At 38.9% G+C, this 18,905-nt stretch overlaps 1 protein-coding gene across 3 annotated transcripts in view; it reads right to left on the reverse strand.

Moving 5' to 3' along the window:
- map3k7cl (map3k7 C-terminal like) overlaps positions 1-18,905 on the reverse strand; it is a 77,743-nt gene that overhangs the window by 18,093 nt on the left and 40,745 nt on the right. For all 3 annotated transcript variants that reach the window (XM_073045700.1, XM_073045699.1, XM_073045698.1), the window contains 2 exons: positions 18,903-18,905; positions 5,294-5,409 (listed from right to left, as the gene is read on the reverse strand). The exon at positions 18,903-18,905 is cut by the window's right edge and continues 59 nt beyond it. In XM_073045700.1, the coding sequence (XP_072901801.1) occupies positions 5,294-5,409; positions 18,903-18,905 (119 nt within the window). The remainder of the gene's footprint in view (positions 1-5,293; positions 5,410-18,902) is intronic.

The raw sequence follows: 18,905 nt of genomic DNA on the forward strand, positions 1-18,905 counted from the left end.
AAAAAGTGACTACTCCACCCTTTGACTCTGTCAGTTATGATAACAAATTGCTGAGTTCCAAAGAAAGGCGTTTGAATTTTGAAATTCCTTTCATGCCATACAAATGTTCCAAAAGGCTTCATAGGCAAATGACTATTTTTAATATGCAAATACTATTACGTAAGTGTGACAATCTAATTATATCCAGCAAATGCCTACAATAAAATTAGACTGAGGATCCTTTTGTCCAGTTATAGTCATCAGTCAGGAATACAGAAAAACTGCTTTGTTTTTGTAGTCCATTTACAGCGACTAACTAGGTTTCTGCGTACCCATGCTTTCAAAAGATTTTACCTGTATTAATACAAGGCTTCTTTAGCACTTCAACAGGATGAGAGGGGTCCAGGCCTGGACAAAGCTGAACCAAATATTAACCTGTAAAGTTGTACCAGACCAATAGGTGACCTTTCAGGAACAGATGCTTCTGCTCCAGGTTAGGTTCACTCCCATAATGAGGATGATCCTAAGACATGAGAATGGAGATAGAGACTGGACTGTATTCAGGGATTCATCCTTGAATCTGGATAAGAATGCACAGTTGTTACCAACTTCATTAAAACCTGTGCGGGTGAGTGTGTGCCTATGAAAACTTGCTGTACATTCCCAAAGAAAAGCCGTGGATGAACCAGGAGGTACTTCATCTGCTGAGGGCTAGGTCTGGGGCATTTAGGTCTGGTGACCCAGGCCTGTACAGGTACAACTTGTGGAGAGCTATTTCAGAGGTGAAGAGACAATTCCAAGCGAGGTTAGAGGCAACATCAAATGCACATCAACTCTGGCAGGTTTTGCAGGACATTACTTCCTACAAAGCGAAGTGCAATAGCATGAATGGCAGTGATGCTTCACTACCAGATGAGCTCAATGCCTCCTATGTCCACTTTGAAAGGGAGAATATAACTACAACTGTGAAGATCCCAGTGACCCTGTGATCTCTGTCTTGGGGGCTGATTTTAGGCTGTCTTTCAGGAGGGTGAACCCTCTCAAGGCAGCAGACCCCAATGGAGTACTGGTAAGGCTCTGAAAGCTGTGTCAACCAGTTGGCAGGAGTATTCAAGGACATTTTCAACCTCTCACTACTGTGATTGGAAGTTCCCACCTGCCTCAAAAAGGCAACAATAGTACCAGTGTGTAAGAAGAGCTGCCTTAATGACTGTCACCTAGTAGAACTCACATCAACAGTGATGAAATACTTTCTGTGAGGTTGGTCGTGGCTAGAATGAACTCTTGCCTCAGCAAGGACCTGGACCCACTGCAATTTGCAATTTGCCTATCGCCACAATAGGCCTATATCGGACGCATTCTCAGTGGGTCTTCACAGGCTCTAGATCACCTGGACAATGCAAACACTGATGTCAGGATGCTGTTCAGTGATTGTAAGCTAAAAGGAGAAGTGTAAAAGACAAAGGGAAAGTATGAGAGTAGACTGGCAACTAACTCAACATGGAAGTGCCTCTATTCAAATGGGAGGTGTTTATCTTTCTTGTGGGAAACTTACAGAAATAATCATCAGAGAAAATGCTTCTGCTGTCTGACCTACTGAGTATTTTCTATTTTTAATTTCAGATTTCCAATAACTTTTTTTTCTCTCTCTTTCAGATCAGGAAAAATGTTAATGGCCACTCAGATAACGTTGAGTTGATAGAGGAGAGTCAGCTCTCTGTCTGAACTTTTCTGAAGTGGTGATAAAGAACATTGATGAAGGGAATGCAGTAGATGTCTCCTGAATGATGAATTCCCACACACAAGGCTGGTTAGAAAAATCGACGGCCATGGAATTTTAAGGGTCAGTAACTGTATGGGTAAAAATTTGTCCACAGACTAGAATGCAGAGAGTACAGGGAAATAAAAACAGAGAATGCTGAAAATGCTCAACAGCTAAGGTAGAATTTCAGGACGTAGAAACAGTGTTAGTGTTTCAGGTTAGTGACTTTTTTTCAGAGATGAGAGGAAAGAAGAAAGTTGAAAGCAAAACGGAAAGAATATGTCTAAGGAGAAATACTTACCAGTCTCAGTGCATTCATCGTGATGCAAAGATAATATAGTGTCAATCAGTAACTAATTGATCTAATATTTAGAAATTGATATTTGTCTTCTAACCATGAAAAGTCTAATTCATCCAAGAACAAAATAAGTATACATTGTTTCCCAACAGACTTCTAGCTTTTGAGGCTGCCATGTTGCATACTCACCCTCGATAATGGATATACTGTGGATACATTTAATTCACCATTCATTTTATTCATAGTCTAATCTATTCATAATCATTCATAATCTATACAAAATCTTTGAGTACATGGTGCAAATAGTGTAGAAACAACCCTGATTGTACCAGTAGTTCTGTCAATTGAGTTATAAAAATAGCTTAATTTGATTTTAGAGACAGAAGTGTTTCAAAAACAAGCCATGTAAATAATAGTAAGTGGACTAGTTCACTAGTCATGATCCTTTGATAATCACTTAGCATGAAATGGAAACTCCTTACATTATCCAATGTAGATTCCTAAAGATGGAATTTTACAGTTGCATTAGAGAATTAAATTTAAGAGATCTGCCGTCCAAAATCATGATACCAAAGCAAAAAATACTGAATTTAGCTGGTAGATCTGTTACAGCAGATTAGTCACTCCATCATGGGCATTCATAGCATGGTAGCTCACCATATCATTGAATCTCAACTTATCAAAATTACCACCAGTAAATCTGTTTTTTATTTTCCCTGAATTTAACTACATTGAGCTATTTTTTGAACTCTGTTAAAGATATTTATCTTATAAATTTATGAACTCTCTACTCTTGTAATTGGAAATTGGGCATGTTTCTTCTTTACCTTGTATCAAAATAAAAACAAATACTATACTGTGCATCAATGAGAAATATTATCTACTTCATTTATGTTGTTCTCAGCAACTAGCAGCACTTTCAAAATTGCACATTTCACTAAATACCTCAGTACATATCTAGGCCTCTAATCCAGCAGTACTCTCTGCTGTTGTAAATGCCAGCATCAACCAATCAGATCAATGAGCCCACATTGAGACCTGCAGGCTTGGAAGTTCATCTCAGTTTCAAGTGAATTTATCGCACTTCTCTTAATACAGGTATTGCAGAATTTTAATGCAAGTTGCATTCAGTATGACATGTTTCAACCTGTCTTTTGCTTGAGTTTAATAACGTGGTAGAGGCACAACATTGGCCAAGCTTCCTGGGTGACTTTCTATTTATAATTCTCTGTTTTCGGGCCTTTTAAAAAGGCTTCTGAGATGAAAGTTTAGGACACAAAACAACTAATTACTACATTGTGAAATGTCTTAAGTGATTTTATTTTAAAAAAACTATTATACACCAACTACGTATTTTTAAAAGTTCATAATTTTAAAGTTTTTCAATTGGTTAATCTCATCTGATTTTGAAAGTATTTTTCCAGAGGAACCCACTTTTTGCAATATTGAATAAATTTCAGTGAAGTTTTAGCGTTTAAATAGATCAAGCAATTAAAAATAATTAAAATGCTGCCCAATGGCACTTGTTCATAGCAAACTTATGGTCAATGTGGGTTGAGTGGAAAACACAACTTTTCAAATCCATATAACTTTACGTGGAGTGTGCTTTGGAATCCCTGATGATGTTAGACCGAAAACCATATCCTGCAGAGTCTAAACCAGCAAGGATAAAATGTTTTTTAATTTGCATATTGAAAGTGAATGAAAGGGAGGAGGAAGGGGAGTGGAAAAAATATGGGTTTAAGAGAAACAAAGAATATAGGCAGAAAAAAATTGAAAAACATTAATGTCCAACATAAATTCCAATGAATGAGACGCCATGTTTGTAAAAATACGTTCACAGCTACAGAATTTATTTTCTACTATTTTTCCCTTGGTAAAATAATCTACATTTGAATACACCAGATCCTCCTCCCATGTTTGCTATAACTAATGGGCATCAAATGGATAATAATGGGGAAACATGGCACCTTCATACTCATGCATTCGTTCCTGAATCTATCCGGAAAGTTTTGTTAAGTGTTACAATGTGGACTGAAAAGTTCAGGGCAAATTGAGCTGCAGCTTTCAAATTTCTGGAAGTAACTGTGTGGGTGCATGCTCTGAATGTTACAACGGACTGTCAGCAGGTAACGAAAACCTGACTTACAGACAGCTGGACATACAAATGAGTTCCCATAATATTATTAAATTTGAAAGTCTGATGTTTGTATGCACTGTATGTTCATTCTGATGGAGAGCAGAACTAGCTTCCACTTTCTCTCCACTTTCACTAATTGTTCTTTCTTAGCTCTCTTATCTCTCAAAGCCATTCAGTACAATACTGTAAAGATATAGTTGCCATATAGGTTGATTTATGTGTATTTTTCTGACAAATTTGTCTTCTGAGCATCTGTAAAAGAATTTGTTTGTTACCTGGTGGCAGCCTATATCTAATTTGCTCCTGTGATAGCCTCACCATCAACCCAGTGCAAAATTCTCCCATTCGTTGACATTTTGAGCATAATATAATAATGCTTGCTGAGTCAGCAAAATATGGTCAATGTCCATGGAACCACCCCTTCACAAGGAGTTGTCGAGCAGAGAAGTCATATATAAGAGAAAAAGATAGGAACAATACTTTGAAAAAAAAGAATATGGTTTGTGTTGTCATAGCTATAAAATGTCAGTAAAGGAAAGAGTGGTGAATGTGCTTCCTGGAAGTTGTAGACAGATGATTGTTGGAAGCATGTCCCACATGTCATATGGTTACCCACTCCACGCATGAAATATATGGCAGCCTTGCAGATTCTGCTTTCACTAATAGGTAAATGAATGAGTGACTTCACAGAATTAAAAACAGATGATTCATTTTCCTTCTTTTTTCCTGGAGGCAGGTGCTGACACCCTTTGGACTTCCGAGGGTGTTTTCAGATTAGTTGAGAGCAGGAAGAACGTGTCAACATGCGAGGCGTCGTCAACCAAACACCCGCAGATCTGCTTTCCAATAGTAATGAACAAGTAACAATCACGAGCAGAAAGATCGCTTGATTTGTCCTTCCATCTTTGTCGGTGCCCTACTGTTGCTTTCGTTCTCATCTGGGGATTAGACCTGTACCACATCATGCATTCAACAACACTTTAATTTTCACCTTATGATTCAAAAGCCAGAAAATGTTTTCAATTAAACAAATATAATGTTTGTTATTAATGCAACAGGGTGAATAAATATTACCAGGGAAAGCATTAAATTGCAAATGTGAAACTTCACTTACTTCCGTTCCTGTAGCAGCGCGATTTCTTTCTGTACTTTGTGGTACTCCTCGGCTATCCTGCAGTGCTTCTGGAACACCAGCATTGACTCTTTGGAGTTCAGGCATGGTTGCAGAGGCTAGGAGGCAAAAGAAATTAGGATCTCGGTGTGGGTCGCATCAAATGCATTTCACCGGTCAAGTTAGAAGTTCAGCCCACATCTGTGCCAAAGCACTCTTCTACAAAGTGGTTCGACATGGCTTCACTTCTTATTGTTCATAAGGTGTGTACATGAGAGGGATATGGTTCGGGGTCAAAATAGATATTTTGATGAGACTAAGCAGAAGTTCAGGCAAGCACAGACTAGATGGGCTGAAGAGCCTGTTTCTGTGCTGTCAAGGACTCCAGTTCCATTTCAGCTTTCCACAAGGGTTAACTGAAGGCTGGGAAGTTTACTAAAACAAGATAGGAAACTAAAATTTAAAATCTGGGGCATTGCACAATCTGCCAACCTCTCTTAGTGGTATGGGTTTTGCAGCAGGAAAAGAAAACCAAACATGGAGAGGGAGGTAAGACAGTAGAACAATGAGGCAGCTGTCACTGCATAATGTTGCACTCTTTTAATTTGTTATTTGATCTGAAATTACAACAAGCCATCTCAAAGAAGCCAGGGAAGGAAAAACAAAATTAGAGGGAAAATCATCCAGATTGGCCTTATACAGCTCCCTTCAGAAGGTGACAGTTCACACCCAGGTCAGGCAGCATCAGTGAGAAGAGAAAGATGCTCATTACCTCACATCTGAAGCTGACAAAGGACCTGACAACTCAGACCTGAAATGCTAACTCTGTTTCTTTTTCCACAGACATGCTTGAACTGATTAAGTTGTCCAGCGTTGTCTGTTTTAATTTCAGGTTATTGATTTAAAACTTGGAGCACATTCTTGTCTAAGTACGCGGTGGAGAGGTAGCAACCTGAAGTAAGGAAACCAGAAATAAAGAGCTACAACACTAGGAGGAGGAATGACCTGAAATATACAATACACTCTTTTCAAATCAGCAGCTATAAACTGAGATAAATTTCAGCAAAATGAATGTTAAGACTTCGCCTCTATTTAATCATTTCAGTGATAAAAATGATCTCATTATTTTATCTGCAACATAGCACATCCCAGATATTATGGTTCAGTTATCTGACTATGGGTGGGTCACAATGACAGCGGTACTTCCAAGTATTACTACTGAATTTTTTTTCTTGAAATATAGTATCTTGTCTTTTATGGCTTATTACTAAAACTATTATAAACTGTTGGTAATGCAATAGATAATCATATGAACACTGAAAACCCCTGCATAGGAAGCTCTAATCAGTCAGCAACTCATGGCGAACCTTAAACGACTGCACTCTACCGGAGCTGCAGAGTCTGGTCTACCTTGAAGTACACCATGACTAGTACTTGTGCAGAGATTGTTGATTTCTTAACCAGACAACACTGAAATTAATGTGACTAGAGTGACCATGAGATTCAGGAGTTAATAAATAATTGAATTTAGGAGCTGGAGTAGACCATTTGGCCTTTCTAGCCTAGTCTGCCATTCAACAAGATCATGGCTAATCATTCTAATTTAGTGGAGGCACAAGAGACTGTTGACATTGGAACATGGAGAATTCAGGGAGTTGGGCAATATTTTCCATGAGAAAGAAATTATTGACATTTCTTAGCAAAATTCTGCATCACCATATATTTGCCTTCACTAATATTTTTCTCTTCACAGATCCAACTATCTTTTATATTCCATGCAAGCTTATTCTCACTCAGGAGTTTCCTCATCACCATCTCAGTCCCTTGGTGTCCCCTTGTTGCATTTTACACTGATCTCAAGTCTGAGGTTTTGTTAGTCAATAATATATGTTTTCTCCTTGGATATATTCAGGAATTCCCCTTGTTGGCCACAGTTAAGCTACTCTTCACATCTGATTCTCTTCCCCTAAATAACAATGAGTAATGTTTGTGGTTCTACCATAGTCTCCTCAAATGTTTGCCATTGGCAGCCAACTGTCAACGACTTAGGTAAAATTTCCTAATCAATTTCAGTCAAATCTCGTCTCATACCATCGCATAACAGTATGTTCCATATCATCCTCTATTTTAATGAAGAAATAGATTTCAGTCACTTCTCCCCCAGGAGTCTTGAACAACAAGACTGCTAATTAAAACGTTCCTAATACTTAATACCTAGTCTGGTTTGGCCTGTTATTTGGTGATTCCTTAATATATTGATCCACAAAACAGTTTTATATCCACTTCAGAATTATTCTTTCACTGTATTGTTCTTAATTTGGCCAGTCCAATCTATGCATAGGTTAAACTTATTTGTTATCATTGTACCCCGAGAGCACGTGTCTCTAATTTCTGGTTTAATGCAATTTTCATAATCACCTCTTCTTCTTTTTGGAGGGTTTGTGTACAAGCCTCACTCACAAGTTTGGCCCCTAGGTGTTGTTCAGCTCTGCCCAGACACATTCCACATCATCTGTGTTGATATCCTTCTTCAACACTGTGTGATTTCCTCTTGAACTAGAGGTGCTTCCTCACCTCCTTTTCCTTCCATTCCCCCATCCTTCTGCAATACTAAATACTCCCAGATGTTCAATTCCCATCCTCGATCCCCCTCCAGTGATGTTTCCATAATACAAATCATTCATATTAATTTAGATCTATTTGTGTGACTAATTCATCCATATTATTGCTGTCGGTGCATTCTGACTGTATTTTTTCCAAGATATTCCTATTGACAGAGGAGACAGATAGAGTATTAAGCTGGTTTGAAAGAAACTAAGTTCTGGGGTAGATCAGGCTTAGCAACTTCACCACAGTCACAGTATAACCTGCATCCAGAAATTAATTGCATAATGTTGCATTGCAAGTGAAGGTGAGAGGTCAACTCAAGGACAGCACAGTTCTTCAGAGACAATGGCAAAATAATCTAAAAAGAAAAACATTGTTACTTTTGTACAGTGATTAATACTGTTAGAAAATATATTATTTTGCTTTAGTGTAATAGTTCTGTTATAAATAATAAAACTAGCTGTTTACTGGAGACATGAGAGACTGCAGATGCTGCAATCTGGAAGTAAAATCAAACTGCTGGAGGAACTCATCTGAGGAGGCAAAGAAATATTCAATGTTTGAGTTTAGGGAACTGATCAGGACCTGAGTGTGTAGAGGGAAAAGAGTGAGTACAAAGAGGAGATCCGGGTCGGGGGGGGGGGGGGGGGTTTGGGGGTTGAGTCAGAGGCTGCTAGGTGATAGGTGGATCTAGGTGAGGTGGGAGATGATGGTAAAATAGAGCAACGTAGGAGGGGAGGGGTGAGGGAATGTGGAGACAGAGGCTGGGAGGTGATAAATAGAACAAGATAATGGACAAGTGGAACCAGATGGAGAGGAGTAGGGAAGTATAGAGACAGAGACTGAGCTATTTATTTCACCTGCTGAACACAGGATGAGGTGTTTATCTTGCACTATGGATTGTACAAAAATCCAGGTTAAAATGCAGTTGTTTGACACTTCATATTTTTTATTCCATAAAAGGCTAACTTTTGTGATGTATATTTAACTGAAAAATGATGGGAAAAGAGCTAAAAATGTAATAGTCTTATTGTGTCAAATGTACACCAGATGGAGTTCATTCCATCAAATCTGATGTGTGTGAACACGTCCATTTAGTTCTGGCACACAAAGTGTTATTTTTATTCATTCTTTATGTCATCTCATCTCTAATGGAAAGATCCCTCCGGTGCCAGGGTAAGGGCTGGGCAATAGCAGTGGGTAGCTCAAAAAGTGCATGAAATATTTGTGATTTTAATAATATTGAGGTAGTTTAGCTAGCAATTTCACAAAGCAAGTAACATTAAATAAAAATATATTTGACAATGTCAGCTGCCTCCACTTTGGGGTAATAGCATTCTTGGGTATCTGTAAGACAGCACAGTTCTCATTCAGCCTCAGTGTGGTGAACTACATATACCTGTCTGGACACGCCCCCCCCCCCTGCTGACTGCTCCTGTGGCTCCTCCCACAGACCCCAGTATAAAGGCGATTGGAGACACAGACCCTTCCTCAGTCTCCAGGATTTTGTATGGTGGTGGCTTGCTGCTTGTGCTTTCTTCCAGCCAATAAAAGCCTACCTTAACCCACCACTCAGAGTTATTGATGGTGCATCACTCAGTTCCTTCAAAAAGCAAACAACCATCACATCATCAAGCATATGGGGGTTGTATATTTTATCATTTGCAAACAAATTGCTTTCTTTCAAAACCACTGCTTTATATGATACAGGATAACCTGTGTTGAATGTATTCTCTCAAATATTTTTATTGTACGTGGTATCTATTACCTTAAGATTGTACTTATGTCTTTAAGTTCAAAGTAAATTTATTATCAAAGTACAGATATGTCACTGTATACAACCCTAAGATTCATTTTCATGGAGGCATACTCAGAAAATCCAAGCAGCATAATAGAATCAGTGAAAGACTGCGGCCAACAGCACTGACAAACAACCAATATGTACAAGACAACAACATGTGCAAATACAAAAAAAAATGAGAAAATGAGATGAAGAATCTTTGAAAGTGAGTCTATAAGTTGTGGGTCCATTCAGTGATGGGGCAAGCGAAGTTGAGTTAAGTTATCCCCACTGGTTCAGGAGCCTGATGATTGAGGGGTAATAACTGCTCCTGAACCTGGTTGTGTGTGTCCTGAGGCACCTGCACCTTCTACCTGCAGCAAGGAGAAGAGAGCATGGCCAGGATGGTGGGGGTCCTTGACGATGGATGCTGCTTTCCTGCATCAATGCTCCGTGTAGATGTGCTCAATGATGGGGAGGACTTTGCCCATGATGAACTAGGCTATATCCACTGCATTTCATAGGCTTTTCCATTCTTGGGCATTGGTGTTTCCATACCAGGCCATGATGCAACCAGTCAATATACTCTCCATCACATATCTATAGTTTATCAAAGTAGATGTCATGCCGAATCTTCGCAAACTTCTAAGGAAGAAGAGATGCTGTTGTCCTTTCTTTGTAACTGACTTACATGCTAGGCCCAGGGTAGATTCTATGAAATGATAACACCGAGGATTTTAAAGTTGCTGATCTTCTCCACATCTGATGCCACAATAAGGACTGGTTTCCTCCTCCTGAAGTCAATAATCATTTCCTTGGTCTTGCTGACATTGAGTAAGAGGTTGTTGTGGAACCACTCAGCCAGATTTTCAACGTCTCTCCTACATGCTGATTTGTCACCACCTTTGATTCGGCCAACGTCTGCAAACTCAAATATGGCATTGGAGTTGTGCTTGGCCACACAGTCTTAAGTGTAAAATGTGTAGAGCAGGGGACTATGCACACAGCTTTGTGGTACACCACAGTCTCTATCACCTTTGGTTTTAAGGATTGTGGAGGAGATAGTGTTGCCAATCTGAACTGGCTAGATCAAGTTGCATAAGGAAGTATTGAGACCAAGATCTTGAAGCTTATTCATTAGTTTTGAGGGGATCATAGTATTGAATGCTGAGCTGTAGTCGATAAAGAGTATCCTGATGTAGGCAGATTTGCTGTCCAGAAGTTCCAGGGTTGAGCCAATGAAATGGCATCTGCTGTGGACCTGTTGTATGAGTAGGCAAACTGGAGCAGATCCAAGTCACTTCTCAGACAGGAGTTGATATGTTTAATCACCAACCGCTCAAAACTCTTCATCACTGTGGATGTAAGTGCTACTGGACAATAACCTTTGGGGCATGTAACCACGTTCTTCTTAGGCACTGGTATAATTGAAACCTGCTTGAAGTAGATGGGTACCACAGACTGTGCTGATCAAACTAGTCAGTTGATAAGCACATTTCTTCAGTACTCGTCCAGTTATCCCATCTGAGCTGAATGCTTTCCATGGAGTCATCCTCCTGAAGGATACCCTCACATCAGCCTCAGATACTGAAATCACAGGGTCATTGGGGACTCTGGCAATTCATGAAGATTCCTCCATGCTTTGACAGTCAAAGCAAACATAGAAGGCATTAAGCTCATCTAGAGGTATGTCTTGTAGTCACCTATGTCTCTTAGTTAGACTTTGTAAGAGCCCTGACACCGCTCGTCAAGCATCCTTCAATGATTCAGGTTTGGTCCGGAGTTGCCACTTTGCATGCAAGATGTGGAGATCGTACCTGGACCTATTGTATCTTACTTGGTCACCAGATCTAAATGCCACTGATCTGGCCCTCAAAACATTGCAGATCTTATTCTTCATCCAGTGCTTCTGGTACAGGAAAACAAAGTAATTTTGTGGGGACACGTTCATCTACAACTGTTTTTATAATGTCTGTGACAACTGTGGTGTATTCAATCAGATCTCGGTCCTCGAACATGTCCCGGTCTACCGACTCAAAGCAATCCCTTAGCTGTTCCTCTGCCTCCCACAACCACCTCTTTGTTGTCCTTATCTCTGGAACTTTGCTCTTTAGCCTCTGTCTGTATGCAGGGAGGAAAGGGACAGCCAAGTGATTAGATTTCCTGAAATGCAGTCTGGGCATGGAATGATAGGTATTCCTTATCATAGTATACCAATAGTATAGAATGTTGGGACCCCTGCTGCTGCAGATGATATGCTGATAATAATTGGACAGAGATTTCTTCAGACAAGCCTGATTGAAGTCTCTGACAATCATTTGAAATGTGTTGGGTGGACTGTTTCTTGTTTGGTGATGGCAGTACTCAATATCTTGAGTGTCTGATTACCATTGGCTTTTGGTGATATGTTAACTGCGGTCAGAATCATGGAGAACTCTCTTGGTAAGTAGGCACTTAGTCATTAGATATTCCAGGTTGGGGGAATCAGGATTACGATAAAGCCACCACATTTGAGTACCACAGAGAGTTTATTATGAAACTCAGAATGCCACTTTTTGCCTTCTCTGAATCAGTAGTTTGGCCCATCCTGTGTCTCAGGAAGCCTTTGGGTCTTACTGATACATCTGGCATCTCCGGAGTGAGTCATGTCTCCAGGAACACAGCAAATGCTCATTTCCCTCTGAAACCGCAATCTTGCCCTTAGGTCCTTAGTCTTGGTTTCCAGTGACTGTACATTTGCTAACAAGATGCTGGATAGAGGGGCTTGCATTCCTCTGTATCTCAACCTGGCTTGGAGTCCATAAAACCATAAGACATAGGAGCAGAATGAGGCCATTCAGCCCACTGAGTCTGCTCCGCCATTCCATCATGGCTGATCCCAGATCCCACTCAACCCCATACACCTGCCTTCTCGCCGTATCCATTGATGCCCTGACCGATCAGGAAACGATCAACTTCCGCCTTAAATATACGCACAGAATTGGCCTGCACCGCCATATGTGGCAGAGCATTGAGAATCAGAATCAGAATCACCGGCTTGTGTTGTGAAATTTGTTAACTTAGCAGCAGCAGTTCAATACAATACATAATATAGAAGAGAACAAGTAAATCAATCAATTACAGTTTATATGTATTGGAGATTAAAAATTGTGCAGAAACAGAAATAATATATATTGAAAAAGTGAGGTAGTATTCACGGGTTTAAATTCCACAGATTTACTACTCGCTGGCTAAAATAAATCTTCCTCACCTCTGTTCTAAAGGGTTGTTTCTCTTGAAGCTGTGTCCTCTAACTCTGGATACCCCCTCGATAGGAAACATCCTCTCCACATCCACCCTATCTAATACTTTCAACATTTGGTAGATTTCAATGAGATCCCCCCACATTCTTCTAAATTCCAATGAGTACAGGCCCAAAGCTGTCAAAAGCTCCTCATATGTTAACTCCTTCATTCCAAGAATCATCCTCGTGAACTTCCTCTGGACTCTCTCCAATGACAACACATCCTTTCTGAGATATGAGGCCCAGAACTGTTGACAATACTCCAAGTGCAGCCTGACTAGTGTCTTGTAAATGCTCAACATTATCTCCTTGCTTTTATATTCTATTCTCCTTGAAGTAAATGCCAACATTGCATTTGTTCTCTTTTCCACAGACTCAACCTGTAAATTAACCTTCTGTGAGTCTTGCACGAGGACTCCTAAGTCCCTCTGCACGTCTGATGTTTGAACCTTCTCCCCATTTAGATAATAGTCCGCACTATTGATCCTTTTATCACAATGCATCATCATACATTTCCCAGCACTGTATTCTATCTGCCACTTTTTTGCCCATTCTTCCAGTGAGAGTCCTCCCCTCTTCCCTCCCTTCCAGCCATACTGATGTACCTTCATCCACTTAAAGGTGACGTACCTGCATGTTCAGAGATAAGTCTGCTGAGTCCTTCAGAAGATCGTGAAATCGCTAGATCATTAAGACGGTTCAAAAGTACATTGCTTAAAGGAAAATTATATGCTGCAGATTGCTGTGAGAGTAATTCAAAAGACGCATGCTTGGAAGTTTTGTTAGCAGCCCGCAATATATCGCCATGGTCACTGGTGCCTCCTTGCTAGTCTTTCGGCTATATTATATCTAATATATGTTTTCATCTACAATAGATGTTTTCATCTACAAAGCTGAGTCATAGTTGTGTCTTTTCTAGGAGTGGTAGAAAATAGCTCTCTGCAGTTGGCAAATTAATAATAACATTGTTTTAAATGTAACCCAATATTAATGATTGATACAATTTCTGAAATGAATAAAAGAATAGCTTTAGATTCCTGCCACTTTAGTTATTTATGGTATGCTATTACTACCAGGGCAAAATCGTTTACAATATCCAAAAAAAAAAAGAGTTTGGAATAACCAGAGTTGCCAAGACCAAATCAATGTTGTATTTAACAAGACCTTTATTTTCAATTAACTTCATGATTTAGTTAGGAAGTTTCTTTAGTTGGATGCCGATTAGGCCAGGCCAGGAAAAGTGAATTTATAGAGTGGGAGGGAAAGCACTCAGAGGGTGAGGGGATGGTGCAATAACTAAAATGGGACAGAACCACTGAGGAATATTAGAATATTAGCAGGAACAGGTCATCTGGCTCTTCAAACCTTCTCCTTGATACATCAAGATTGCAGCTGATCTTCTATTTTAGCCCCATTTTCCTGCACTATCCACAAGAAGCCTTGATATCCAGAAACTGATGGATCTCTGCTTCATATTAACTCAATCCCTGACTGAGCCTCCACAGCTCTTGTGTTAGAGAATTCCGAAGATACACTACCCTTTGAGTAAGGAACTTTTCTCCTAAATGTCCTGCTCTTACAGTTCTGTCCCCCATTCCTTTGCTCCTTAGCAAAGGAAAATAGATTCCATGCATCTACTACTTCAAGCACTCTTCAATGTGGTCACCTTAAAACTCTAGAACTTGCAGGGCTGCTCTCTTTGATTTCTCATCATACAGCAATTACTCCATCCCAGGAAACAGTATGGCAAAACTCTTATTGTATTTCATGGCAAGTATATCCTTGTTTCAGATACATAAACCAAAACTTACACAATACTCCTGATGCAGTCTCACCAATACTTACATGATTGTTGTAAATGATCTTATCGCTAGTACTCAATTTTTCCCACAATGAAGACTATCATACCATTTGCATTCCTAATTGTTTGTATGTTAGCTCACAGTGCTAACACACAAGGAACCTAGATGTCTTTGAGCATCACTATAACCCAATCGCTCACCATTAATGAAGTACTCTCTTTCAATTTTGTGCACCAAAGTAATGTTCCCAAAGCTTTCCACATTATAGCATATCTGCCATGTTCTTGTCTATCCATGTCTATAACCCTTTGAATTCAGTTTATATTCTTGTCCCTATGTACAATCACATCTAGTTTTATACTATCAGAAGATTTGGAAATATAATATTTGATTCTATCAGTTAAATTTGTTTACAGATTCTGAACAGCTTGGACTCAAGAACGTATCCACATGGTACCCTATTAGTCAACAGTCTGCCAACCCATGAAACATCCATTAATCCACTTTGCTTTCAAGCTGTTAACCAAGTTTCAACATGTATCAGTATGTCAACCACAGTTCCATGTGTTTTGGCCTTGTCAAACAACCTTCTACATGGGATCTTAACCAAAGTTTTCTGAAAATCATAATAGACCACATCTTCTGCTCCAAACCGTATCTATTTTACTAGTTTCATCCTTAAACAACCGCAATAGAGTTGTCAAATATGATTTACTTCTCATAATGATCTGAATGATGTTACACCACATAATGAACTGGGTTTCTAGAAAGGGGAGAGAGAGATGCATCAGAACAGCATAGAGGCTAGGGAAAGTGGAAAACAGGAGAGGGAAACAGATTGAGGGAGGAAGGTGGGACTAAGAAATGAAGTGGAATGCTATTTTGACTGCTCAGACCAAAATGTAAAAGATGATTGTAAGCAGGGATAGGGAAATTTGAGCTGTGCAGGGATAATACAGCTCACAGAGCAATAAAAGAGTGAAGCACTGGGGCCAAATCAAAACATGTCATTGTAACTGGAGAGCAGAGATAGTAATTCCTGCTTTCAAAAAGCAGTAACTTATATCCATATGTAAATGATTGTATATCAAAGTAATTTCATCATTTGGAATATTTTGTAGACATAAAGCCTAGGTGTCTGCCTATGTCTGTTTTTGATAATTATAAAATATCTGACAATATAATATTTCCAAAACAAAATCAAAAAGTCATGTTATACAATATTTGAAAAGTTTGTTTCTTTGTTACTTAGCAAATTGAAAAAATATGCCCTTAGTCCAATGAGTTTTGAGCTTCTGGGGTTATCTTTTAAAATTCCTGCATGTAAAGTTCATTATGAACAAAGTACACGTGCATTTATACACATATATATGCATACACGCATTATTGACTTGCAAAAACTTTAAAACGACCTTTTAATTATTATATTTCCTATCCTTTTTAATTTAATCTTTTCAACTGCTGAAATAAGCAGGCATCCAACTTTTATCATGAGTCATGGTAAATGAAATGGAAATTCCTCCGTGTTGTTTATCTTTTCAATCAGCTCATCTTCCTAGCTGTTTGGTTATTGAACTGTTCCTGTGCTAAGAATGCTTCGTGGTTTTTATTTCTTCATTTTCCTTCATTTCCCAAATGTGCTGCCACGGTGGCAGTGCAGGTGAATTAGTTCTGCACAACATTGTGCACTGAAGGTCCTGTTCTTGTTCTCTGCTTACATACATTTACTATCATTTTAAGTCAATCCTTCATACTAAATCTCAAAAACACATTTTCATAATCCATGTATTATAATGGTTTCCTCGTACGCTGTGAACTTCTACTGTGTTATTATACTCGTTTGCCTGAATATCCTCTCTGAACTTGTAACATTACACCTCTTTTCTTGAATCTTTAATAGAGGAAAAAAAGGATGAAGAATTAAATTTCACTTAATTTTATAACAGTGAAAATTTATTAGTGATATTTGATAGGTAGAATTGCTTTGTGGCAGCTCAAAATTGTTACCATCCTTTATATATGGGTGGTATTGAATTACTGCCTTATAGCTGCAGTGACCTCTTGTGATGTGTGAACTGAATTTTCACATTCTCCCTTTGACCATGTGAGTTTCTTCCTGGTACTCCAGTTTCTTCCCAAATCCTAAAGGTACACCCAGAGTCCTGCACCTAATAAAGTGGCCATTGAGTGTATGTTCATGGTTTTCTGTTGCTGTAGTCCATCCAGTTCATGGTTCAATGTGTTGTGCATTCAGAGATACTCTACTGCACCACATATGTAATGCTTGGTTACTTGAGTTATTGTCACCTTCCTGTCAGCTTGAACCAGTCTGGTGATTCTCCTCTGACCTCTCTCATTAACAAGGCATTTTCGCCCATAGAACTGCCACTCACTGCATGTTTTTCTTGTTTTTGCACCATTCTCTGTAAACTCTAGATTTTTGTGCATGAAAGTCCCAGGAGATGTGCAGTTTCTGAGATACTCAAACCACCCCATCTGGCACCAACAATCATTACACGGTCAAAGTCACTTAGATCACATTTCTTCACTATTCTTAAGAATAACAATTGAACCTCTTGACTGTGTCTGCATGCTTTCACGTATAGAATGCTGCCATAGGATTGGGTGAATAGATATTTGCATTTACAAGCAGGTCTGCCTAATAAAGTGTTTATTGAGTTCATAGTGAAAGACTAATTGGCCACTGTAAATTGCCTCTAGTGTGAAGGTGAATGGTAGAGCCTCAGGTGGAGAGGGAGGGGAAATTTGATGGAATGTTACCACAATATTTTACAAGAAAAATTAGTGTGGGGATGGAATTGTGAGTTGGTGCAGATTCAATGGACCAAAATGGCCTCCTTCTATGTCATAAGGAAATATAAACCTAAAATGAATACATTATGCTGATAACATATGACAGAAGTAAATACTTTGTGTGAATGAACTTAGTTTAGCAGTTGTGTATTGCATTGTAAATACTACCACACTACTTGGTCAATTGTCTCACATATGTCTAAATCCCCATTATGACCCTTCTTTTTCTTTCCTCTGTAATATAATCCAGATGTCCCCCTCTGATTGCAGCATTATACACAAACCCTTCCCTTCACACTTCAACTGCCCACTTATAGGCTTAGTTTTCTTACTCCGGAATTCCCATTCTAATTTCCTCTCTATTCTTTCCCCAGCTTGCTCCTTTAACACCCACACACTGAAACCATCTCTTCAAACAAACTTTTAGCCAATCACCTTGATCATTTCAGGTCATTTATTTCCTCCTCCATTTATTTAGTGTTCTGGATATTCTTCAACATAAAAGACATACTTGTAAATGTTAATGTACTACTTTTGTTTTTCAGGGCAAATGTATGGAATAAGTGCCCTGGGCTAAGATAATTTATTCTATTTTCATTAAAACAGCACAATTAAAATTCAAATAGCTACAGAAAGTGTGTGTTGGTTTTTTTTTGTTTTAATGGACTGCCCAGGCTATAAAGATGGGCTGGTATCAATGTGGCTCTCCCAGAAATTTTACATACTCAGCTAGTGAAAATTCAGCTAGTGAGAATGAGATAAAGTGACCAATTTTGTGTACCGACTTATCCCAGGGTTAAACAACTGAAATACAAGGTTTTCAAAATGACCAGTAGTGGGTGAGCCCCTGCAGTGAACTCTGTGGAAAACTGTGATCACATTAACTTCTACTGAAAGCTTACTAGATGCAAAAGATATAAAAGCAGACATAACAATCTTTTAACTTTCTACACCCCCAAAGTGGAAAGTTTTGATTTCACTGACAGGAGTAAATTTAGCAATGCTATCTTTATGAGGCAAAGTAAAATGCCAAGCTGGCTGGATTAGACTAAAGGTGTCAACATGGACTGATCTGCAATTACCTTCAGTATTCTCTACAAGTGCCTTGATGTTTAAATTAAGTATTGATATTGTAAAATGAACATTTTTATTGTTCTGGATTTATCCACTTATCCAGATAATAAAGTACAAATTCACATTTTTGTTAATATCAGATCCAAGTGTTTTATACTTTTAACAGGAACAAGCCTATTAACATTGCTTGTTGGGGTGACAAGAATTATTGCCTCTTATTCTTTAAATTAAACACAATTCAAAGTGCTTTACCTG

Source organism: Hemitrygon akajei, chromosome 5 (assembly GCF_048418815.1).
Source record: "Hemitrygon akajei chromosome 5, sHemAka1.3, whole genome shotgun sequence".
Classification (NCBI taxonomy): Eukaryota; Metazoa; Chordata; class Chondrichthyes; order Myliobatiformes; family Dasyatidae; genus Hemitrygon; species Hemitrygon akajei.